The sequence below is a fragment of the Oryzias latipes genome, chromosome 11, assembly GCF_053564925.1.
Source record: "Oryzias latipes strain Hd-rR chromosome 11, Olatipes_Hd-rR_3.1".
NCBI classification, from domain to species: domain Eukaryota; kingdom Metazoa; phylum Chordata; class Actinopteri; order Beloniformes; family Adrianichthyidae; genus Oryzias; species Oryzias latipes.
The window spans coordinates 23,929,273-23,955,094 of NC_136247.1; the positions used below are offsets into that span (position 1 = coordinate 23,929,273).

A 25,822-nucleotide genomic window follows, 5' to 3' on the forward strand; every position below is an offset into this window, starting at 1 on the left:
CCATTTCACTTTATTACACATAACTTCATTTATGGACATAAACGTTTGGATTTCTTTCTATGTGTGCATTACCTGGGTTGATGCCGACATCTGGTGAAAATTTCGTGTCCATAGCTCGATTAGAAATGTGTTTTTTGAGAGAAATGTTGACGTGTTCAATACTTATTTTCCCCGCTGTATCTAGCTAATGAACTATCTATTTGGTGTTGTAGAATGACTGTGTATGTGTGTCAGCGCGCTGCGTGTGTAGGAGGAAGGAGCGCGCACAAGTGTGTTGGCGGTGCGTGTAGATTCTTCTGCAGTGGACCGCTCTCCAGCTGCACGCAAGGCTTCACCTGTGCTCTCTGGTACAGACATCTTCTCAAAATATAATATATGATTGCTCAGTAATAAACAGACTGCAGAGACTTTGTCACCTTTCCCGTAGCCATGAGCCTGACACCCATAAAGAACGTGGGGCAGGAGGCTCCGCCTTTGTTTATACAGACACGTAATTTTGCGCTGCACAAAATAGTCTCAAACAAAAAGTAGTGATATTCATTGTACTCTAACAGTGTGCGTTTGGTGTTTGTGTTACAGAGTGGAGAACAGTAATGAACGGTTTCCCCCAGAAACCCTTGAAGTCTGAACACAGGACTAGCAGAAAAAGTAAATTATCAGCAAAGATGAATGTGTTTAATGTGTTTAATATAGTTCCAATCACAAACCATATGCAGAACTTTAAAGAACAAAAACATTCAAAATAAAAACCTGCGGTGATGCGGTTATTGTCGCACCCCTAGGTTTTTTTTTTTTTTTTTTTTTTTTTTTTTTTTTTTTTTTTTTAACTTGTCCTGTCCAACAGCTAGGCAAACAGATGAGAGCTGAGGGCCTCTTGTGTTGGACATATTTTATTTTAACAAGAGGGGTTATTCATCTTCAGACAAACCAAAGGTATGTCTGAATAAACCCCTTTTGTAATTGAGGCCAAAATTTATTAATTTCAATCATGTTTGAAAATCTTTGGTGTTGGACCGGACGGAAAAGGAAAGAGGGGAAGAAGAGAGAGGGACGTTAGAGAGAGGGGGGGGTAGGAGGGTGATAATAGGAGGGGAAGGGGGGTAAGACCATGAAGCAGCATAGAGCAGACAGGTTTACTGGTTGTTTATCGTTACGGTACGGTTCAAATGTAGTACAAAAAGGGCGGGGCCTGTTCACACACACTCAAATATTATCAACACACCTGCTAGCCGCAAAAATGTCCACATGTCAACATGCACACAAAACAGATAGTGTTCACGAACGCATACCTATGCCTTTAAACCAACTAGTGTGAAATCTTTCATTCATTCAATCATGCAAACTATTAGTGCAAAGGTGAGCTAACACCTGTGCTCAGGTGAGTGTTTATGTTCTTCTAAAATGGATGGTGGAATGTGAAAAGAAGGAGGAGGAGCGCCCAGCCACCCCCACACCCATACCCCCGCCGCAGCAGCAGCGGCAGCCGGAATTCCCCCAACGCCACACGGGAACAGGCAGGGAACAACCGCCCCCCGGGCGACCAAGACCGCCACCCAGGCCAGGGCCAGCCGGACCGCCGCGAGGCCCCCAGAGCCAGAGAGCAGGGAGGCGCAGAGGGAAAGAGAGCGCCGCCCCAGCCCAGCCAGGAAAGCAGCCCCCCGCCGCGCCGGAAGAGCCCAACGCAGGGCCCCACCGGAGAGGGACGCCCACAGCCCCAGACGAGCACCCCACCACCACCCAGGAGTTCCGGGCATCCCCCCGCCCCGACCCCAGGTACGAGCCAGGACCCCCCAAGGGAGAGCCGCTCCGCACTCCAGGCAGCCACCCACCCGGCCCACGGTTGGTCCAGGTAGGAGCAAGGCAGGGGCCCGCCGCCCCCGCCCAGGAGGGGGGAACCCCGGGGAAAAAAGGGCGGCCCACAAGGGATGTTATAAATATGGCCCGACCAGGCTCGGCCATGTTGGAAGTTTGGCGGGGCCCAGCGCCCAGGGGCAAGGACCAGGACCCACCCCCCAGGGACACGAACACCCCCGGCTCAGGTGTAATATGAACCCCCCCACCGTGCGGAGAGAGCACCGCCGGGCCCAGGGAGCCGGCACCCAAGGGACACGGCCGCCATCGCCAAGGGGCCCGCACCCCCCACCAGGGAAGGGGTAGGGGACAGATGGACCCAGGTCCCACCTTCCTTGTAAAATGTGTGTGCGTGTATGGGTGTTTGAGAGGGTGTTTGTGTGCATGTGTGTGTGTTTATGTTTGAATGTATATATTGAAGGGGGAGGGGTGTGTGTACTAAGGGGGGTGCAGTTAAAATTGGCGAGTAGGGCACTAAGGGGACATCTCCTGATTACTCACAGTGATGTCCCCTCACCCTCCACACCAAGGGGCCCTAAATGTCTAAGGTGCGGTTAAAATTGGCGGGTAGGGTGCCAGGAGGACATCTGCTGCTTGCTTGCAGTGATGTCCAAGCACCCCCCCTACCAAGGACCCTACATGTCTAAGGTGCAAATAAAACCGAAAGAGGGGGGGCCCACTCCATACGGCAACCATAGGAGGGGGGCCACTCCCAAGTAGCCCCCCCCCAAGGCGCATCGCAGGCTAGACCCCCCACCCCCTCACCCTAATATGAGGTTATATAAGGAAGGGGGTAAGTTGGGGACAGCTGGTAGACTGTCCCCCGGTGGTCAAACAGCCGTCCCCCAGCCCACCCCCAGCAAAGGGGCCAGGGCCACCCAGCCCAGGGGCCCACCCCCGGAGGCGCCGACACCCCAGGCCCGGCACCACCCACCCCACACAGAGAGAGAGGAGCCAGAAAGCGTCGCCCCCCCCCGGAGCAAGCCCAGGCCCCCACCCCCAGACGCCGGCCCTAGAAGAGCTCTGGTCAGGCCTCGACGGGACCGAGGAGGCCAACCGGCCGAGGCAACCACTGATTGCCTCAGCGGAGACCCCGACCCGCTAGCCCCCCCGACCCGTACTAATAATGGGCCCCCCCTCCCCCCCAGAACGCCCCCCCCACAGGACAGGGCCGACAAGCCCCCCAGGTTTAACCTCATTTTATTTCCTCTACTTTTGGATCTGTGGAGACTCCAGGAGCTCCTCCAGGTGTGAGGTCCTAGTCCTAACACAAATACTTTTTGGGGGTCAAAGTCAGTGTTTTCCTGTATTTCTGGATAGTCCAAAGGAGAAATGGGACACTGCCCACGGCCACACTGATACTTTCATGGCATGTTTTCGTAGAGAGGTTGTAGTTGAAAGGTGAAGCTAATAGCCCGTCGATGTGGGTCTTTGTTTAAAAAGATGATTTCAAAATTTCAAGCTGCTAAAATGAGTTTCCATAAAGTATATGGACTCATCCTTTTGACTTTATTTGGGTTCCAGGTAACGGAAACATTTAAAACTATAAAAACCTTGTTTCCATCTTTGAAATAAATCCATGTTTCTTAAATCCATGTTTTCTTAGCTGTATAGGAGGTCATGCTGGAATGAATTAAAACCCAACATTTAAATTGTAAATGAAGAAGTGGAACCAGTTTTGTCTCAAGATCATTATTGCTGTACACGTAAAACAGGCATTTATGATCAGACACGGGGATGTTGAATTTAGGACAATCTTTAGCATAAAGAACATACAGTGCCCCTCCGCGTATTCGTGTTTCAATTTTCACGGTTTTGCATATTCACGGATTTTTTCTTCTTCTTCCGTCATATGACTCCTCTGGTTCATCTCAAAAACTCAGGCAACTCAACGCAACGCTTGTATGAGACTTTTGTGTCCAAAGGGGGTACTGGGGGAATTTCTGAGATGGGGATTGGAGATGAAGAGCACGCCGGCCCGTCTGCTTCCTCGCCGGATACTAAAGAATATTTCAAAGAGAGCAAAGCTGGTTCTACCTGTTCCTGAATCTCTACCAACCAAAGTGGAGAAATGGCATCAGCTGACTAAGAAGAGGTCGGAAAATATCTTGATACGCCGAGGAAGATGATCGTGGAGAATAAATATCATCCAGATGAATAAATGATGGATGAAACCGGCTCCTTCTGAAGAAGATGCCCTCTTGCACTAAACTGACGAAGGCGGAAAGAAGCACGGGCTTCTGGTTTTAAGGCACAGAGTGACGCTCCTAACGTTTGTTGCAAAGTACACTAAAGTACAGTCAATTGCTCTGAATAATAATTTAAAAAAACTGAGTCATATTTCAACGTTCTTTAATAAATGTTCCACAAAGCATCAGAAATGTTTCAGAAGAGTTTTTGATGTCAGTGACTAACATTCTTCAGCCACAGTGGCGTGGAGTTGGGGCTTCTCCGTATTGGCTGCCGTCTCTGGTCCCTAACCCCTTCCTGATATAATAATTAAGTTTAAAAACTAATATTTTGGTAAGCATGAAATGCAGTTGGCTTTAATAAGTTTAAAGTAGTATTTATTAAATATTTGGTTTTATTTTAGATATTGATTTAATTCACATGCTAGTATTTTATACAGTTTTCCCTCATTCTACAAATAGATTGAAATAGACCAAGTCTGCAAAGTAGTCTTCTTTATTTATTTTTTACAATATTTCTAGATGTTTTACGGCTGTAAAACTCGAACACTTTATCCACTTTTCTCAGACAGAAGAACATCTTCACACTTTTCTTACTTGTTAAAACTCTCATAGTTAATTGTCCGATATTACAGAATTATTACAGGATTACAGAATAAAAAAAAAAGGGCTGATCGCAACAGAGAACAGGAGAGAGGCTACAGATGAGGTTGATTGACACAATGTGCTGTAGAAGAAAATGCATTGTAAAAAATCTGGGATAAAGTGAGACTGAGATACGTAAATGGAAAGGAAGCGCTGTACTGCAGTTCACAATAAAAGCGTGTCACATTTAATCATTGCTACATCATTAATCATTACTGCAGCACAAACTTTTAGTGATTTCTGTTTATCCTTGTCAAAAAACGACAACCGAAGCCGCTTTGATTATCAGCATCGGTGCTGTTTTCTCAGTCTGCTCACGTCTTTCTTTCTTTTTTTCAACAAAAAATGTCATAGTTTGAGACTGATCATTATTTTAGGCAAACAAAGCATTGAATCTTTATCAGTGTGTTTTACTGAGGTGCAGATGAAATCCTCTGCATGGAAACATAACCAAGATGCCTAAATGCCCTTTCATGTGTCAGCTGCCTGTCAGAGAACTGCCTTAACTTAACTCATTCCAAGTGATTTACACACAAACAAATGCACAACCTCAACAAAAACACACACAATTTGCAAGCTTTGCTTCTTCTTTTTCTTAATGGTAGGCAGCAATGATGCAAATGTGAAACAGCACCAAGACAAAGAAAAGGCTTTAGGGGACAAAAACATCCTGTCAGGGTCTAGATGTAGCATAGAAACCAAGCAATGCTGCATTACAGCAGCTTTGTTTGAGTATGCTATATTATTTTTGAATACAACCACAAGTGAATGAATCTTTAAGACGATTAGTATTTTGGTGTCTGTCAGTTTTTTTTATTTTTTATTTTTTTACATTTATCCAAATAAATCAGTTCTAGATACAGTACCGTTGTTTAACAAGGCAGGTTATTCTGGGTTTGAAAAATGGATTTACAATACTAATATGCATAAACTGTGACAACATTTAAAATTAATCCATAAAGTGACCTTTTACAGAAGTTTCTTGTAATAATTTAGCATAAAAACTTGTTTTTAGTGGAAGAATTTACATTTTCTTAAGTTACGCCCTGTTTTACTTTTGTTATCTCATGGTCAAAATTTTTTTTTGTAAAATATGCAATTTATTAAATAAATACATATTTAAGTAAAACATAATATTTAATTCATTAGACTTGAACAGTGAGATTAGGACTGGAAATTAAAGTGTTTTGCCAGTTATGCCTATAGTTCAAATGGTTGGCTGTCTGATAATACTATTGTCTCGTGTTCACCTGCTGTTGTGCCTTTGTGCCATATTTGTGTAGTTTGAACACACAAACCATATGTGTGAGATTCTTTTTCAGCAATAAACATCTTTTGTAAAAAACCTCTGTAAATCTTGATGGTTGCAGTTTAGTAAAACTATAAAGTAAAACATCTGCCGTGACTAAAAATAAAAGCTTTAGCTTCAACCCTTCGAGGGTCCCTTGATTAATCTGGGGTGATCTTCCTCTGAAAATTGTAATTTTCCATTTTTCTCCAGAATGGTTTTTCCTTCTTCCCAGAACATTCATTTGAAAAATGTCTGATCTAAATGTACCCTTTTTTAATAATCTAACAACAAAGAAATTCAGCAGAGTTAAAACACACACACACACACACACACACACGCACACCCCCCCCCCCCACACACACACACACACTAAAAGCACCTAAGCTTTGAATCTGCTCATGTGCTTTTTAAATATGATTAACCTTGTGTCGTGACAAGAGTTCACATACTGGGACAACAAATGAGTTTTTCTAATAGCACCGAGTCATTGTGTATCAGCTATGAAAATCTACCAAACAATAATAACTTGTTTGGGTTTTTAAAGCTGCAACTTTATGATTTAAAAAAAGTCCTAGTCTCTTAGATATGCTATTTGAATTTTGTGGAGCCTTAATTTTAGGTACCAGCCACATGTTCATTTAGTTTGCACTGACGTGGCTTATCAGTTAATGACTAAAAACACAAGTTAAGAAAATTCTATTCAGGCTTTTATACATATGGAATAAAACAAACGATTAAGTATTTGAAAGAAAAGAGGAATATATACCAAAACTCTTTAATAGCAAAATGACCTATACTCTCTTTGAATTACCATAACTCTTCAACCTGCTACATAAACAATGTAATTCTAACTAATTCGGACACGGAGAAAAGGGGCTTTGTGCCAGTATGCAACACAACCTTAGCTTGTTGGAAGGCCACACCCCTGCCACTTGAAAGATGGCTTGCGAGAATCTAACATTTCGTATGTTGGACGTTGGCTCCACCTACTTTTACCGAGGCATCTGATTGGTCAGGTGATAACTTGAATAAAAAAGGGAACATGTTAAAAAAAAAGTATCAGAGCAAGAATGGTTGTTCTGACCAATAGAATGACTGAGTAACAGCTCTTTACTTCTCTAGAGAAGCCTGTGGGATTTTGGCTTTTTTTGGACCAGAAGGTTCTTCCTGTTTGAAGCGCCAGGGGGGAGCAGTCACTCAGTCCAGTTCTTGTTTTCAGTCAATGGTTGCATATCAGCACAAAGCTGCCCTTCTCAGCTTTAGAATCAGTTGGAATTGCGATAATTGCGTAAACGGTTGAAGGGTTCCAGCATTTCAAAGAGCTGACTACAAAATCTATGTAGAAATTCTGCTGAACAGGAAAACGGGTCTCCAATATATTAACAATGTTGGATAAGTTCCAGTGTATGAAGCCACTGCTGGTCTGTGCCACTGACCTACATGGAGTGCTGACTGAGGTCTTTATTTCCTGCTTCCTCAAAGTCACAAGTCCATAGGTGTGCATGTTTGTGGTTTTGTGTGCTTCCTGTCTCACAGCTGAAATTCTGGGGCTCAGAGGATTCAGCTGCACATCTAAGCATCGTGGGCTTTTGTGGCCCGAGACCATATAGGCAGCTATGCGTTAAATTGCGAAAGCACGTGGGAGAACTACAATATCCATCCCATCAAAGCAACAGAGGCAGAAATAAAATGTGAAGTTGAGCTGCCCTGAAGCTCACAGGGAAAAGGTTTTGTTGGATTTCGCCTGGTGTCTTCTGGCTTTGAATTTGCTTTTGTCTTTCTGATTTGACGGCTGCAGAGTATTGAGGCTGAAGCGCTGGGCAAGCTCCATCTGTATTCAGAGCCGGTCTGTGGGAGAAGGCTTACACCTGGCTAGCTTTACCTGCATTATAGCCACTTGTGATTCAATGTAACTAAGAAAGTGCTGTCAGGCTGACATGGCAGACATTTTCCCTTAATATCAATCACGTCTTTCTTGGGGTCCTGTGAGTTTGTAGGAATAAGATCAGGCAGAAAGTGAACTGTTTGTCTATTCCATCCCAGTTTTAGCTTTTCTTCTATAAATATCTGTCATCTAAGCAGGGCCTTAATAAAATATGTGTCTTACCACTAAAGAGGAAAAAGTAGTCCAGTCTTTCAATTTTTCTCCCAGAGAGTGGAGAGGGGAAGATCCCCCATCCGAATGTGCAACATTTATATAGGTATGGCTCAATTATTTATAGCTTGAAAGCTTGAAAGTGAATTTGACCAAAACTGGAATGAAAGCTCAGGCTTTGTCTGTCGGCTTGTGAGAATCTCGTCCTCCAGTTGAATGAGATATTTGTTCCCGTCTGTGTGCCCAGGTTCAAATCTCCAGTTGACTAATGTGATTGCCTCAGGAAATCCAAGGAGAGACACTTCTGTCAGCTTCCTAATAGCTTTTTCGAGATCACGTTAAGAAGCACTGATCTTTTTCTTTGTCCTAAGGCATTGAGAATTTCATTTAGAATGACGTTATGATCCATTTAATGAGTAATGCCAATGTGGAAATTCAAGTTGGATATTTGGCATCAAACACGAACAACAGGAGGGTTTTAATTTTAAAACAGAATGTCAAAAAGGCTTTATTTCGACAAACACATCATTTTGCCAATAGCAGTGACAAGTGAGTTAACCCTTTAATACCTTAGCTAAAGTGTTGACATTCTTTTGCCTACAGTAACTTAAGGCAATCAGTGTTGATGGCATAAACAGTCAGATATGGTAGGTCAAAGGATGAGTTATTTAGGTGTCGCCTACCACCTCTCTGCTGGTAAAGAGTTGTTAACCCTTTAGCACCAAACCTTTAGCTCCATCCAGTATTGATTCTTTACTGTAACCCTTCAGCCTTTTACGCAATGAAAATATTTCCAACAGATTCTTCAGGAAGAAAAGCTCTTTTCTCTTTACAGTAGTGAAATGTTAACACAATTATCACTAATTGTAGTAAAGCATTTTGCATTGTTGTTTTATTTTTTTATTTTTTTTGACAAAAACACATTTTGCCAATAGCAGTGACAAGTGAGTCAACCCTTTAATACCTTACTAATGTAAAGTGTTGCATATCGGTGAAAAGCAGCTTTTCTTCATGTCCGAATCGACTGATTCACATTGATTTCACCCGTTGATCACGAACAGTTGAAGAGATGCGGTACGTCACAGAGTGTGTGTCATTAGGGTGTCACTGCTGGCATCTTGGAGTTAAATGATTAATTATAGCTGGAGATTTTGGTCCTCTGTTGATAGTTTTTGAATTACCACAATTATTTAACCGTTTACGGAATTGACATCATTCCAATCAAAGAAATGCGGTTTTGAACCTTTATGCAACACTGTTCTAACGTTTTGTATTGTTACGAAATGTTTTGTTTTGTTGCCAAAGTGATCTCTCCAGCGATTCTCTTTTTCCCTGATCCGTAAAGGTGGAGTTTGCTGCTCGCCATTTCCCATCAACTACTGCGCTACAATATGTTTAAAACTAAACATTGTCAGTACAGCAATACTCACCGATGCAGTGAGCGGTATGTGACGGGCAGGGTGTCCTTATCAGTGTGCCGCTTCACCTTGCTGCCTGTGCCCACTACCCCTCTCCTTTTCCTGCTTACACATCCCGTCCCTGCAGCTGTGCGCTCGTTCTCGGAGACTGGAGCGCGCACGCATCTGCAGGGACGGCAGTTCGCAGGTTTCAGGCTGGTACAAACTGTAATATAACAGATAATAGTAGGGATGGGTACCGTGCCCCGGTATTGAACCAGCCCCGGGGCCACATTCTTCAAGACCGCAGTATCGTTAAGATCTGACCTGAACGGTACTGCTATCGGTACTGGAGAAGTTACTTTTTCTTTTTTTTGTGTCCCACAAGCGTTATCTGCCATATTTAACTCACCAAGTCAGTCAATTTTCCGTTATTTAATGATGATATTAATTTCGGTATTCTCGTTGAAGCGGAGAGCTCTGTCTGTCTATTTGTGTGCAGGGGAGGCGGGGCTGTTGTTCAGACAGCACGTGCCGCGTGCGCACACACACAAGACAAGGCAGCGCACACACAGTCAGTGGCGATCTCGTAGGGGACACGTGAGCGCCCTAGACTAAGAACACCCGTTTCTGTGTAAAATTAATGAAGTTTGCATCAAGCAGCCCCTACCATACTGACACCTTGCTGCTACGATGACGATGACCGTATGTTGCGCTGTTTGTGTAGAACACGCTGGGGCGGCGAGTTCTACACAAAACAAACAGGTAGAGAGGCAGGGCTTAGATTCACCGCTTATGATTCCAGACCCGTGACACACTATCAGCTGATTCCTAATACTTAATAATAATGAATGACTAATGATAGTTGTCATCCGTAAAATTAATATAATTAATTGGGTTTACTGGATTTGAAGGGAAAAAATAAATAATAGAAAGGAGTCTGCATCAAAGTGAATTTGTTTCCATCATCTCACTCAATCCTAACTCTGGTGTTTGACAGACAGAAAAGTCTGTTCAAGGTTGTGGAAAATGGACAAAAGATCAAAGGAAACATCACGCTCAGAAAGAATAAAAATAATTAGATTAAATAATTAAATCTGGGACATTCTCATGTCTAAAGTAAAAATTTTTGTTAAAAAAAAGTGTTGTTGCATAATGAAGAAATAAAACACTTTGTGTTCTTAATTTGTTATTTATTTATTTATTTTTCGTCCTCAAAAAGTATCGATAAGAGTACCGTTAAAATACCGGATCGATAAGCAGTATCGATAAGAGTAGTAGTACCCTTAAAACCTTAATGATACCCATCCCTAGATAATAGTAAACTGATTGTGGCGCAGATTTCTCTCCAAGCACCGCTACCACTGCGCACCCCCCTGGTATCGCATCGCGCCCGAGAATGACTGGTCTAATGAAAAAAAAATATATAATTAAAAAGATTCGAGTGCAAGCCAGATGTGGCCATCAAAAGAGCCAGATATGGCTCGCGAGTCATGGGTTCCCAACCCCTGGACTAACCGATGCAATCTTTGTCCGTGCTTCTTTAGCTGCTGATGTTGCTTTACTTGTTGGGAAATGAGTCGAGTTATTTCTCTGGTGTGTTACAGCTTATTAGTTGTACTGTAGTAGCTCAATGCTCTTGTACATGTCTCTCAGCTGGTTGTCCTTTAGCAAACTGCTCTACATTGCTTCAAGTCATGGGCATATTGACATGGATCACGTATACGTGAAGCTTGCGAGCCCCTTGCCTCGCTATAATGCAGCCCACTTGGTTTGGCTGTGGGGGGAAGTTGCCTCCTCCGAGATTCTGCTGGACACTCGCTCTGTTCTCTTTGGCAGCAGCCTTCTTAACGGTGTCAGTTCTTTGATTCTGCTGTTTGAAAATGATCCAACCCAATCGGCTTACCACTGCCAGTTTGAATAGAAGGCTGTTTGCAGTTAGATTCCATGCATCTATTCTTAGGTTTGTCTCTGTTCCAAAGCTTTTTTTCTGCTGCTACCAGTGGTTGAAGCCAAAGTTATTTGTGTGATAAGCAAAATGTGTTGGTGACGAGTAGCAAGGAACGCCAGAAGCCTTTCATTATTATTTTTTAAATGTACAGCAGACCTGAGAGAAGTTAACATATTTTTTCAATTCTAACATTGTTAAATGTTGTGTCCTCCGAGGGCAAAGGTGCAGCAGTTTTTGCATCCATAGCTCCCTCAGGAAATTTGCAAATAAATTATTCTATCATTTCCTTGGGATTAGTTTTTGGTTTATGCGTTTGCTCGCTGTTAGGATGCCCTTTCTGTGTTTGTGGTCGTTTTATTGCTTTGTACCCAGCTGCTGCTGATCATCCCTTATTGTTACTGCAGGTTCAACTACAGATCAACACACCATCTCGCCAGTAATGGCTTCTATGAGTTCCTCAACTGGTTTGATGAGAGAGCCTGGTACCCCTTAGGCAGGATTGTTGGTGGCACGGTGAGTAAACATTTCTTCATGTCTTCTGTTGTTTATCATTTTCAAACAGCCAAAGAAAAGCGGGAGCTGGAGGAAGGATGCACGCAAATATGTTTTCATTTATTCTTTGTTTTTGTTTTTCCAGTGTAATAAAGCTGATCAGCTGAACAGGTTTTGGCTCTGTTACACATGATGAAGACTTCAATAATGTTTTTGACCATGAGCCTCAAACTCTCAATGATACTGATTATTAGAAACATTAATTAAAACGGCAGATTTCTGGGCTTTTCAGCTAGACCTAATAGATGTACAAGGCGTATAGAGCCCTGCAAAAATATTAATTTCATGCTTCTCTTAAGATCAGAATTTTGTTGTGACCTCCTTTTATTCGACGCCTATGAATGACTTAGCCTTGTAGTGTCCTCAGCAGCCAAACCTCTGTGCAACCAAAAATAGGCTTAAACTTAGATGTTTTGTCTAAGTTTAATAAATTTCAAACACTGTTCAGTTACATTTTAAAACTTCAGATAATCTTTTTGTACGGTAGTTTAATAAAATTGCACTACGGATGTCTAATTACTGTAGATGAACAAGATTTTTGAGTGAATTAGAAGCTTGCGTTCATCTTAGATTTAAGTCAAAGCATTTCATAGAATATTTCTTTTTATTTAAACAAAATTTGATAGTGCGCCTCTAATGTTGATTTACGTGACGCATAATCTCCCCTTTTAGTCTTTGCCTAAGGCTGTTTAATAAACAGTGATGTCATCGCAGTGTGTTGGTTGACACATAGTTTAAACATTTAAACTATGTAATAGGCATGCACAATACATTGCAAATGTATCATTATCGCAATATCAAGCTTTGCAATATCCATATCGCAAAAGTCTGCAAAAATTGGAATAAATGTTAACCTTAAATGTGTTAAAACAATCTTATGGCAGCTTGAAGTATTTAACTAATCACATAAATCCATTTATGCATTTGACCAATCGATTGGAGCCCTTTTATGCCTGCCTCCCATGTAGATTAAGGTCTTTGTTGTATAATTAAAGTTATGTTGACTCTAATCTAATTTAAACTGCTGCAGTGAAATGGAAATGTTTTTGGTTGTTTTGCTATTTGCTCATGTATCGCAAGTCATATTGTCATTGTAATATTGATTACTAATAGTGCACATCGCGAGTTTTCCTCATATCGTGCAGCCCTACTATATAATATCCAATATTATACCACAGTCTGGGTGAACTCTCGATTCTGATTGGCTGCAGGGTGTAAAAAAAAAAAAAAGGATAATGAACATCAATAGAAGAAGTTCTGGCCACATAGCCAGAATGTTAAATATTATTGCACTGGTCTAAATGCCAGTTGGCAATCGAAATAACAGAAACTTGGACCATAAATGCTGTGTTACAAGACCACTACGTAAATATATCACGGATAAAAATTGGTCACAAGTAAAATATATGTGGCAAAGGGAAAGAAGTGATTTTTACATGAAAGTTTCACAGAAGTATCATGAATGAGCCACTTAAAAAAAACTCAGAAGAAATACAAATAAACTACGCAAAGAACATGTAGATAAATATAGAATATGAACTGTGATTCGTGTGTGAATTACGTAATTTGAACGTGATATGTGCACCATATACACAATATTTAAGTTATAAATCGGTGGTGAAAGCGTGAAATGTCTGTTAGGCATAGAGGAACAATGCTAACTATGATAGGAATTTGCGTATGCATCTTGCAAACTACCTAAAATACACGTAAACTGCATAATTCTTAACCTGCCAAAAGTTTTCAGACTTTTTAAAAATCACACGGCTCAATAAATTTGAGTTGCTGCCTAATTAGACAGTGTGGAGAATGAACATATTAGATCTGCTGATTTGCCACACTGAGTGCAACTCATCAGAGACTTGGCTGCTCTCACAGATGCACCGATCTAAATAATAGACAGAGAGAAACTCATTTGGTCCTTTGTTTATTCCCCGCTCTGCACAACAGAAGTGATGGGAAGTGTTGGCCTCCTTTGACCCACATGGACTTTGAGGGGATTTGTTGGAGTAATTTTTAGAACATTTTGATGGGAATCTGTTTGTTTTTTTTGTCTTATTTGGGGAAGAAAGCAAAATCCCTCCTTTTTCTGTGTTACAATTTACAATTTTAGGGTTTTAGGTCATGAACCTGGAAGCACCTGGTTACTGTAATCAGCAGTGAGGAGGGCAGGATCTGCTGTGTTGTGCTGGTTAAAGAGATCCTAAAAGCTTCCTGCATACAAGCTGCAGTCGTGGAAAGAAAAAAGCTCTCCCGAAGAGTGCAGCAGAATCTATTATTGATATAATGTGAGGATATAAATAAGCTCTGAAGTTGCTGAATCTAACGCACTTCACACCTGCAAGGTTTAAATTTTAGAGATAAAACCCAAAGACTGCAGCAGACGAGCTGTGGTGCAGCACTAGAGCGGTCAGCGTCTTATCTGCCCATTGTGTCCAAGTCTCCTTGGACAAGACGAGGCTTGTTGCTCTTGGTGGTCTGGTGTAGCACCATCAGTATGACTGTCACTATCACAGTCACAGCTGCACTTACAGGTGGATCCAGGCTGTCTGCAGGCAAAAAATTTGGAAACCTTGTATGGGGTTTACATGTGGGCTGCACGAAGTATAAGGGTCCTAGAATGCTTAATGAGCCTGTAGAGAGAAAATGTTCATACGCATTTTTTCTACGGGTGATGGGTCGTAGCAAACACTGTTACAACACATAAGAGTAAATAGAGGTGAAGTAGGTGAGACACAGGCGTGTCATACAGATTTTTTGGGTTATAAAACCCATAAATCACTTTAACCCATTTCGGTTTTTGTATTGACCCAATTACTGGTTAATCTTTTTTCTTTCTTCATAGAATTTTATGACTTCTCCCCTTTCGGGGTCTTCAACTAGTTTGTAAAATCTGGACTCTTTGGCGCTTAGTAAAATGTCTGTTCAGAGTTTCTATACAAAGATGTGGTTTGGGTAAATTTAACCTGGACACTTTTATTTGCATCAGTAGCTCTATGGGTCCCAAATCAGGGGTTGACATAGCCCAGAAATTTGCACTGGCCCACAGGGCCAGTAGTTTTTGAAAATTACTGGCCCGACTCGGCGCACAGCGAGACCCGCCGCTCCGCAGGTGCTTGCAACTTTAGGGGGGTCCGGGGGCATGCCCCCCGGAAAATTTTAATTTGGTGCATTCTGGTGACATCTAACACTAATTTATACACTTTTCAATGACTGAAAATAGACCATATCAAACTTAAATCTGCTCTAGCCTGTTTCAGATGTTTTGAAGAGAGCCCTGCAGTGTAGTAGTTAACACTAGTTAAGAAGTTTTCATGCTGCTTCTAATCACTGCTATTTCACATTTGTTCCTAATCAATAGTTAAGAAGTTTTATTGACTTTCCTGCTCTGACTGCCTTGAGGTTCTGCTTTTTGTTACTGTTGCAAAGTTACATTTACTTTTTAGTTACTTTAGTTACTTAATTAAATTAAATAATTGAAAAATTAAATAAAATTAAATTACTGAGATCATTCAGCTAACTAGAAATACTTACTGCTTACAGTGTTGTAAAGAAACAAAATTAAGTAGTTTGACATTCTACTGCATTTGAGTCTGAGATTCAGGTATTTGGAGTTGCCTTTGATTCTTTGACATTCAGCTTAAAGCTTAGTGCATACAGTTTCATATTCAATGCATTCATTAAATATCTTGCTGTCCATACTACTAATTCCACCCATTACTCCATCTAACATATTCCTATCTATTCCTGCCATGTCTTCCACATCTCTGACATGCTTCAGTCTCTCTTCAGTGACGGTGTCGGATTTATGATCATCGCGGTGAAAAACCACCATGGGCCGCGCTGATATGTGTGTCAGCTTAAATATATCTGCATAAGATGTAATAATAACCCACTGGCTTGTTCCTTCTTGTTGCTGTTTAACATTGTTTAGTATTGAACTGTTACATTCAATAAAGTTTGAAAAAAAATTGAGTGAGCGCGTGCCGCGTGGTGCTCGGCAGTGACAGCCGCGCGCGCAGGCGGGAGAGGAGGAGAAGAATGATAAAAGGTTTCCCATAGAAACCCTTGAAGTCTGAACACAGGACTAGCAGAAAAAGTAAATTATGAAGACGAGGTAAATCTACACGTTTTCGCAAAATATACTTTATTGAAAAAGATGAAAAATGTATTAATTGTTAGATATTTTAGTGGCCCGAGCGGACAAGTAAAAAATAAAGTCTTGTGGTCCGTACTGCTCGAAAAACAGGACCGGGCCAGCGGACAAATGGCTATGTCGAGCCCTGCAAATAAATGTCTCTTTGAGGTCCTTTCAATCAACATCAAAGATTACTGTACCTTAAAGCACAGTTGTTATATTTTGACTGGCAGAAACCCAGGTGTGAGTGGAGGAGGGTCTTTCAGTTTTTTTTCTTGTCACTTTTCTCATGTCAGCCCCTTGACCAACACGCCAAAAATGAGGTCCAGAAGGTTTGCGGCTGGACAAATGGGTCAAAGTTCTACTTTTGTTGTAGAATCCTGATGGTGTCCTTTCAGACAGTACATACCCTGTAATCTAGCTACACATAGACTATGCAAGTGTAGACTGGAAAGCTACCTGGAGGACGAATTAAAATGTACTGTTATGCCTCTTTTCTAAATGTGTATATAATCCAAAATAAAGTTGTTGTTGGTTTAAACAGTGTTTTGACGGTTTATAGTGGATTTTCACAGTACGGGACAAAATGACCCGCAACATAATAGTGTCAACCTCTTGACAGGTTAAAGATTTTCTTTAATGACTGCTGTGAATATTGGAAATAATTAAGACTCTTGAATTGAGGGTTCAAAGTTTTACCTTTGTTGTCTCTGTTTCAGGTCTACCCCGGGCTAATGGTGACTGCCGGCCTGATCCACTATATGCTGAACTTCCTCCACATCACCGTCCACATTCGGGATGTGTGTGTGTTTCTCGCTCCGGTCTTCAGTGGATTGACAGCCATCTCCACCTTCCTGCTGACACGGGAGCTGTGGAACCAGGGTGCAGGGCTGCTGGCAGCCTGCTTTATTGCCATTGTCCCGGGATACATCTCGCGCTCCGTGGCGGGTTCTTTTGACAACGAGGGAATTGCCATCTTTGCTCTGCAATTTACTTACTACCTTTGGGTAAGTACACCAGACACTTCCTCTGACTATATAGCAGGAAGGAGCTGGGTTAGGTTTATTTGTAATGGAATGGAATTGATCTTTTCTTTGTAATCTATCAATCTTTTCATTTAAATGTATTTCTTAAAATGTATCCAGCAACAATGCAATATGCATATTGCACAGATTATCACAATAACAATACATTTGCGATTTATTGTGCAGGCCTACCTTTGACACACTAAAAGATTTTTTTTTTAAATTAAAAACGATTATTTTCACAGTTCTTTTTTCTACCCGAAAGTAAGACGACTTGAGACTTGAGACTCCGCCTTCTGCGCCTTGTGGGTGCCGTCCATTATATGACATCAACCTAGAGTTGGCCTTAGTAGCGTCTGAGTTTCACCCACAAAAACAAACAACATCCAGACTTTTGCAAAGATGGATGTCCATATTGTGCATAGAAAATGAAAGTCTTTAGCTGATCACCACTACGGGATGTTCCTCACTTTGTGATATCACAATGTGAGAACCCACTAGTTTTCGTTGACTGGGAAGGGCTGGTGCTGAAAAAGCAGGGTTTTAAAGGAATTAGGGGTGTAGGGTAAAATCGATTCAGCTATTTGTCGTGATATTTCATTTGGCGATACTTGCATCAATGACAAATGCTGTCAAGACAATATTTAATTATTTCTGCGCGTCCTGAAGCTTCTGACTCTTGTTCTCCACAGAACTGCAAACTGAGCCTCTTTGAGCAGCTCTACACCGCACCAAAACAAAACCTTGCGAGAATCAGTTTGTGTTAAAGGCTAAATGTTCAGTCAGCCTCACAGTTTTTGTTATGATACGAGTACGGAGTACTATTTAGTTTTTGCGTGGGATGAGTACGGAACCGAAACTCTGCCACGTTGTTGTAAGTATCAAATAAAAACGCAGATTGTGGTGCTTTGTAGTGGGCTCCAGATGAGAACAAGTGACACTATAGATGTATCACGATACATATCGTGGTATGTATCATATAACCAGACTTTTGCTAATACACACCCCTGAAAGGAATGCTAAGAAATGCGTGAATGCATCAAAAGACCGCTTTGGTTGGTTGTTTATGCTGAGGAATTAACATTATAATACATGTAATAATAATATATAATATCATGTTATGTAATATGATATATATTATTATAGTGAAAACATTTTTTCATGATAATAGGTCTTTTAAAAAACCTTTTTTTCTGCTGTAATTTTCTCTTGTATGATTTTTAGTGTGTGAATGTATAGAATAAACAACAAAATAAAGTTTGTCTCAAAGGGGAGGTTGAGGATTAAAATGATAACACGTATACAAGTAGTCTTACAAATTTAAATGATATAAAGTAAATCCAAAAGTAGATTAAATGAAAAGGGTTACTTTAGAATTTCTACGTTTTCTAACGGACATCTTCACATTTTTTTTAACATAACTAGAGTTTTGTCTTAATCACTAGTTATGTTTGAAAAACAGTTTTCTGTAGTTATTTGTGATACTTGAACAAATGAATTTATGTGCAGAATCATAGTTTTCATCTTTTGAATGGAAATCAGTATTTTGTCATGTTAGGACATATTTTTGGGGATGAAACTAATATTCCTATTGTGTAAACAGTTAGATTTTTAGGCTCTTCTGTGTGTTCAGATGATCCCCTGTGGTTCCCTGATGAGCTTTGCAGATCGCAGACATCGTGTACCTAATAAGCCATCCCTTGGTTCATGACTGACTTACTCCTGTTGTTGAATTATTCATTTGCTAACTTGAAATGCACACTGGGCCTCCATATTTGCTGTGTGCTGCACAGAAAATGCAAAGTGCACTAAAAAACTTGTGATGGGGTGGCCTTTAAGAGCTCTACTGGAAAATGTTTAAAATTGAACTCTCATTTGAAAAAGAATTAAGCAGTAACTTTATATGAAGGAACTTAAAGATTCTTTATTGGGGCTATTTGTTCTTGCTAGACTGGAGCCTGGGAATTGAACCTTCCGGGCAGATTGCTCCTCTTCCCACTTAGTGACAGCTGCATCTCAACTATTCTGAATATCTTTGTTTTTGTCGTTTTTGTGCTGCATTTTGCATATTTTTTATGTAATAAAAAACATTTCATTAGCGATCGAGTGTGTGCAGAAGTTAAAACACATATTTTACTGCAGTCTGTGCTGCTCACAGCAGCTGTCGTAACACTACAGACACTTTACTGAGAATGTGTCCTACGTGCGTCTGTCTGTAAACTCAAGCGGAGCTTTCCGGTTTTATCACTAAGCCTCGTTCCCTTGATGCTGAAGTTGACCTTCAGCGTCAAGAAGTGAAAAGATATTCCATCCTAGCAGAGCGGTGCATGTTCAAGTTCTTTAGAAATTCAGTTGAAAATGATAGTTTTCGACATTTGTCTATCTCTCTGCAGACGTGTAGCCTCGTCGCTTTTCTCGGAATAAAAAAAAGGTTTTGTAGAATGTGGTTTTACCCACAAAGATCATCAGAAACCAAACCTTTCTCTTTAAGGAGAACATGAATGCTTTCGTTTGCATTGGAGCAAGAGAAGCTCTGCTGCAGGTGAACTAACTTGTCAGGAAGCCGGGTGACCAACACTCAGGCTTTGTCAGAACGAGCATGTCGTAAATCCCAAGCATGGTGGTGGACGGTTTATCATATGGGCTTAGTTTGCAGCAATTGATGAAATCTAAAGTCTATTGAACAACACCAAATGTTTGTGCTGTTTGATGTTTGTTTAATGGAACTCACTGAATTCCAAAGGAGCAAACTTAATAACACCAAACTTGTTTACACACTTTTTGTTTATTATAATATCTTTGTCCTTTTACATCTTGCAGACGAGCTTTTAGCTCTTAAATGTTAGATTGTGCCAGTTTGGTTGTTAAGAAAGTTATTGGCTGTCGCCAATTAAACCTAAATATAAAATAAACTCTTCAGTAAATGATAGTTTTATTCTACCGATGCTCTAAGGTAAGTGTTCAGTTTATTACTGAGGACTGAGAAGAGCCTGCAGGTGCTGCACTATAATACAGATGTACAACAACATTGCTCATCAGCATAAATGTTTGGATGTTTTATGGCTGGACGAGTCGGTTGAGGCAAAACAAACATAAAAAAAACAAATGAGGCTCCTATGAAAGTTGTTTTTATTAAAGATGGTAATGTTTCTGAACGTCTCTGGACAATAAAGAACAGAACACAGTTCCACTCTGATCATCTTCTGATCTTTTTTCCAAGTGGTCTTTTAATTCTGTCGTTTTTAGCCTTAAATCAAAAATATTTTTTTTTATAGGACCTAGTTTCTGCAGAGCGGCAGGAGCTCATTAGAAATTCACCTCTGATTTGTGGGTGGGACCCGTTGGCGCGAAGCAACTCCACCCACCCTTTTAATGCCATTAATATCATTCCAAGATCTTTTCAGGCTGTGGCGTTTCATGGCTGCCATTAATTGAACGAGCGCAAAGATAACTGAGCGAGTGTATTCAGGAACTGGGTGAGCAAACCTCACAACTGCGCAAGCCTAATGCTAACCGAGCCCCCCCCCCCCCCCCCCCCATTGTACAACGGCACGGTTGCAATCCTAACTGAGCGGTGCCCCTGCGCGCTCACTTGGGATGCGAGCAATGGAGCAGCGTCTCACCCCATATAGTATAAAATAAATCTTCGTTTTACTACTTACTTTTTAATTATTGGTTTTAAATTTTGTTTCATTTTATTTTTTCATTTTTGTATGTTTTTACATACAGTTATATTTGTTTGTTTGTTAGTTACATAGGTGTCTCACCTGACTTTTGGTTTCTGTTTACCCACCATCATCTTTCCAGGTCTGAGAATGACAGACGAAAGACGTAAAGCCGATGTAATGAAGCAAAATAGAGCAACAGGTCAACAACAGTGTTAGGATTTGTCAACCACATGCTAATACACGCTTCCTGTACTTTGAGTTGTGTAGTAGCTCTGTCTCGTGTATATTCATGTTTTCTTTGTTTGATTCTGACAAGCGCGTAAATACTTGCTCTCTTCTTCTGAGTGAAAAGCAACTTTAAAAGGCGTAAAGTTGCGCAGCGCCACCTTGTGTACAGGAGTATTTCTGTTTACATTAAGCGCCATCTAATGTCAGGGAATGAAATTGCATGTTCGCTCGGCTCATCGTCAGCGGAAATCGCCTGGGTGTGAACACAAAAAACGTGGCGAAAAACGCTGGCGAATAACGGCTGGCGAATATTCGTCCCGGTGTGTACGGGCCTTAAAGCTTCTAAAAAGTGAAAGTCCTACCTCACCGGATTTGAGATGCAAATTTCGGCCAATCAGAGCATCCAGAAAGGTTACGCCCCCAAGTGACAAACACACCCCCTGAACACTGCACGCAAACCCAGCGGGCGCGCAGGAGCACAGCCAGCGCCGCCTAGTTTGGATTGCAACCGTACAGTTGTAAACTGCGGGGTCACTCGGTTAGCACTGCAGTTATCTTTGCGCTCGTCCAATTAATGGCAGCCATGAATTGCCATATAGAAATAGATGTATATGAGCTGAAAAAGTCTTGTTTTATTTCTTTGTTCCTAAGTGCTGCTAGGAGTTTAGGTTTCATGATTGCAGCGTTCTGTTTTTCCCCTTTGAGACGCTCCCCATGTCCACCTGTGAGGCTTTTCTTCAGGTAGAGGTGATTCAGACATCTACTGCTTCCGCTCACTGTTTACTGCACTGTGGGGTTGTGTTGTACACTGGCTTGCAAAGGTTTGTTATCCACCGTCATGGTGAGCGTTGGTGCAATATGAGTTTGTGTGTTGTCTGCAGTGTTAAGGCCCGTACACACCGGGACGAATATTCGCCAGGCGTTATTCGCCAGCGTTTTTCGCCACGTCTTTTGTGTTCACACCCAGGCGATTTTCGCTGACGATGAGCCGAGCGAACATGCAATTTCATTCCCTGACATTAGATGGCGCTTAATGTAAACAGAAATACTCCTGTACACAAGGTGGCGCTGCGCAACTTTACGATTCTTAAAGTCGCTTTTCACTCAGAAGAAGAGAGCAAGTATTTACGCGCTAGTCAGAATCAAACAAAGAAAACATGAATATTTCAAGCATCAGTAGCTCCAACTGGTACTTGGTAAGGGGATATTTTAGAATGTCCGTCATTATTTCTTCGCGGCAGTGTAGACGCTACTTGGCGTCTATCTTCGCTGGTATGTGTGCTCAGCAAGGCAGTTTTGTGTTTGAGCGCCCCCAAGTTGTTTTACTGTAACTTCAGAAGCTCCAGACACGTGTGCAAAAGCGCAATTCTCATTGGTCGAATAGATTTCAACGCGACGCGTCGAAAAAAAAAAACGAACCCGAGGCGTTTTTTTTTTTTTGACGCTGTGGCGCGTGGCGTTTTTTCGCGTCGGTGTGCACACTCACATTGGTGCCCTTTGTTTAGTCACGAGGCGTTAAACGTCGGCGAAAATCGCCGGCGAAATTCGTCCCGGTGTGAACAGGCCTTTATGGCCTGTCTTTGAACCCTTTTGGCCTCACTAATTTTGGCTGTGATCAACAGCTCAGTGTGGAGGAGTCTGTGTGTGTGTGGGTGTGTGTTTGTGTGTGAGTGTGGGTGTGTGATTGTGGATGTGTGTGTGTGTGTAGGGGTGTGTGTGTGTGTGTGTGTGTGTGTGTGTGTGTGTGTCTAGAACCTGAAGCCCCCCATCAAACACTGCTTACTTTGTGTCTGCAGTGACTCAGCGGCCTTAAATGTTAATGAAACTGCTTGCCTTCATCCTTTAGGTCCTCCATGTGTATTACCACAGAGCATTCTATACAGTTTAACACACAGCTGAGGTTTTAACAGGTTTATCTCTGAAAACTTTTGACAACATCCTAAGTGTGCATGAACAAACTGCACTTTTGCACATCCTCATTGTTTATTATTACTGTTCTTGCACATTTTGAATTTGCACGACAGTTTTTTTTTTTTGGCTTAGTGATATTTCATTTATGTGTGAATTTTCAGTTTCCTGTATATATCCTACTCCTATATTTATTTTATTGTATTTAACTTAACATGGGCATTCAGAACAGACAGCAAAGTAAGAATTTCATTGTACAGGGAAACACTATGAATATGACAATATGCATAGTAATGCTGATCATCTTTTGATCTGTTTTCAAAGTGTTCCCAGTGGTCTTTAATTAGGATTATGCCCAAATCTAAAACATGTCGTTTTCTAGGACTGCAGAGCGGCAGGAGTTTATCCGAAATTCACCTATGAGTTGTGGGCAACACTGTTGGCCAAGAGCAACCCCCACCCCCCATCGATGAGAGATCTCTGTTTATTTGCTCTCGTGCTATCTCAGAGCCCCTCACAACTCCAAACCAACATTGCAGGTGCAACTTAAATGGCAAGCAATATCTGAGCTATCCAGCCGTACAGTTTAGATCCAGATTCCAGTTCGGACGAGGAAAACAAAGACGTTCATGGATCTTTGTCTGCAAGAGGGGGGGCTTGTGGTCCCGCCCAGCGTATTTTCTGCGTCACAAATGCGACCTTTTCCAAACGGCAATTTGCGGCTGGTCCGGATTCACAAAAATTTGAATGGAAAAAAACCCCACTCAGAAATTACATTTTGAGCTGATTTTTGATTTTAAATGTTAAAATGTTTTAAATCTCCTCTATTAAAACACCAAAAAGACAGTTTTACATTGGATTTTATACATCTTTTTAAAGCATTTATTAAACAGATCTGAAAGTTATATTTTATTTGAGGTATAAGATCAAAGAGATTGACTCTACTGACATCTACTGGTTCACCTGGAGCTCAAATGTCTGTTTTGAAATACTCCTAACCCTCTGTAAATCATTTAAAAATATGTCAGATAAATTTAAAATGTTGTTGATACCCCATAAGAACCCGATTACATCTGGTGACGTCACAAAAATATCAGAGATGGATTCTTTGGTCTACTTGGCTTGAGGTCAAATACACATAATGATATATTTTTTAAAAGTGGGTCTGGGTTCTTAAGGGTTAAGGACCCCTCAGCCTGTGTTTTCCTTTGTTCAGGACTTGTTTATAAGCTGCTTACACAGGCATCACGTCTGGTTTGGACATCAATAAGTCTCTGAATGAAGAAGGTGTTTCTCATTGCAGCCATTAGCTCCTCAAGTGACATCTATCCAAAGTAAATAAATCAAAAGTAATCTCCTTCACTAACCCGTTCTGCTTAGCTAGACTCCAGAAAAGCATTTTTAGAGTCGCTGCTTCCCATTATCAATCTCATTTACCTACATTTGTCTTTGTGCCTTTTTTCCCTCCTCGTCTTGTCTGTCTTTGTTCCAGCCATGCTCTACCTACTGATGTTTGCTTCCTTGCTTTTTCTCCCGCTTTATTTTCTTCTGCCATCTCCCTATCGATCCCCCCCTTTTCTCTCACTTTCCTCCCGTCTCTTTACCCCTCGTCTTCTCCTCCACATGGCAGCAGTTCTAGGACGACTCAATCCAATCTTCATTATCTGACTCCTCCATTGTAGCTGCTAATAAACCCATTCAACTCCACTCACTTTATTTGTGTTCCCGCCTAACATACTTCCACATGCAAACACTGGCAAACGCACACGATTCCTCCCATAATCTATAATTAAATCCTCTGAAACGGGGTGTTGGGGGGGAGCTAAGCCATTGCTTAGCTTCTCCTCCTTCGCTGGAACTCCTGCACTGCCTTGTTGCTACAGGACTTCCACTCATTCTTGCAGCTCGAATGTAATTAGTTGGAATAGCACCACAGTGTGAATTCTGTGAAGAAAGCAGCTTGTGAGGATGGGGGGTGGGGGTGTGGGGTCTAGCATTGGCTTCTAACAGATAGATGCCACTATTATGGTGCTGGGGGTCCTCGGGGGTCCTACTACTCAAAAATTGTGGAATAATTACTTGTATTTTAATCAGGATTCGTCAAGTTTGTTGAGCTAATTTGGGATATCGGAAAGTCTTAAAGCCCAACTCATTTGAAAATAGTGTTTTTAACTGCTTTTTGTATCATTTTTCACATGATTGAGGTCATGTATGAAAAAAATTAACCCTACTACATTTGAACCTTACCGTAATGATAAACAACCAGTAAACTTGCTGCTCTATGCTGCTTCATGTTCTTATCCCCCCCCCCCTCCTATTATCACCCTCCTACCCCCACCCCACCCCCCTCTCTAACATCCCTCTCTCTTCTTCCCCTCTTTCCTTTTCCGTCCGGTCCAACACCAAAGATTTTCAAACATGATTGAAATTAATAAAGTTTGGCCTCAATTACAAAAGGGGTTTATTCAGACATACCTCTGGTTTGTCTGAAGATTAATAACCCCTATTGTTAAAGTAAAATATGTCCAACACAAGAGGCCCTCAGTTCTCATCTGCCTGTCCAGCTGTTGGATAGGGGAAAAAAAACTAACCCTAGAATTGGATTTCTGAGTATTTCTTCATTCAGGTCGCTTTGAATCAGCAGCAGTGTGATGTACAAGTTACTACGGCAAGCCACAAGCTCCATATTCCTCTTCATTCTGATGCATCCACTCGATGCTTCAAATGTGTAAAAGGGTCAAAAAGACTACTCAGAAAAATAATAATTATATGAGAATGTTATATCTATTTCTATTGCCTCTGTAATATTCAAGCCTTGGCTTCATTCACTACTATGAGGTATTGACCCGTAGAGGTGCTCTGGTTTTTTTGGTTGTCTGTATCC

General features: G+C 41.4%; 1 protein-coding gene across 1 annotated transcript in view; it reads left to right on the plus strand.

Annotated features, from left to right (window-relative positions):
• LOC101170442 (dolichyl-diphosphooligosaccharide--protein glycosyltransferase subunit STT3B) overlaps nucleotides 1-25,822 on the plus strand; it is an 80,061-nt gene that overhangs the window by 27,303 nt on the left and 26,936 nt on the right. Inside the window, exons 2-3 of the mRNA XM_023959614.2 lie at nucleotides 11,824-11,932; nucleotides 16,829-17,116. Of these exons, the coding sequence (XP_023815382.1) occupies nucleotides 11,824-11,932; nucleotides 16,829-17,116 (397 nt within the window). The remainder of the gene's footprint in view (nucleotides 1-11,823; nucleotides 11,933-16,828; nucleotides 17,117-25,822) is intronic.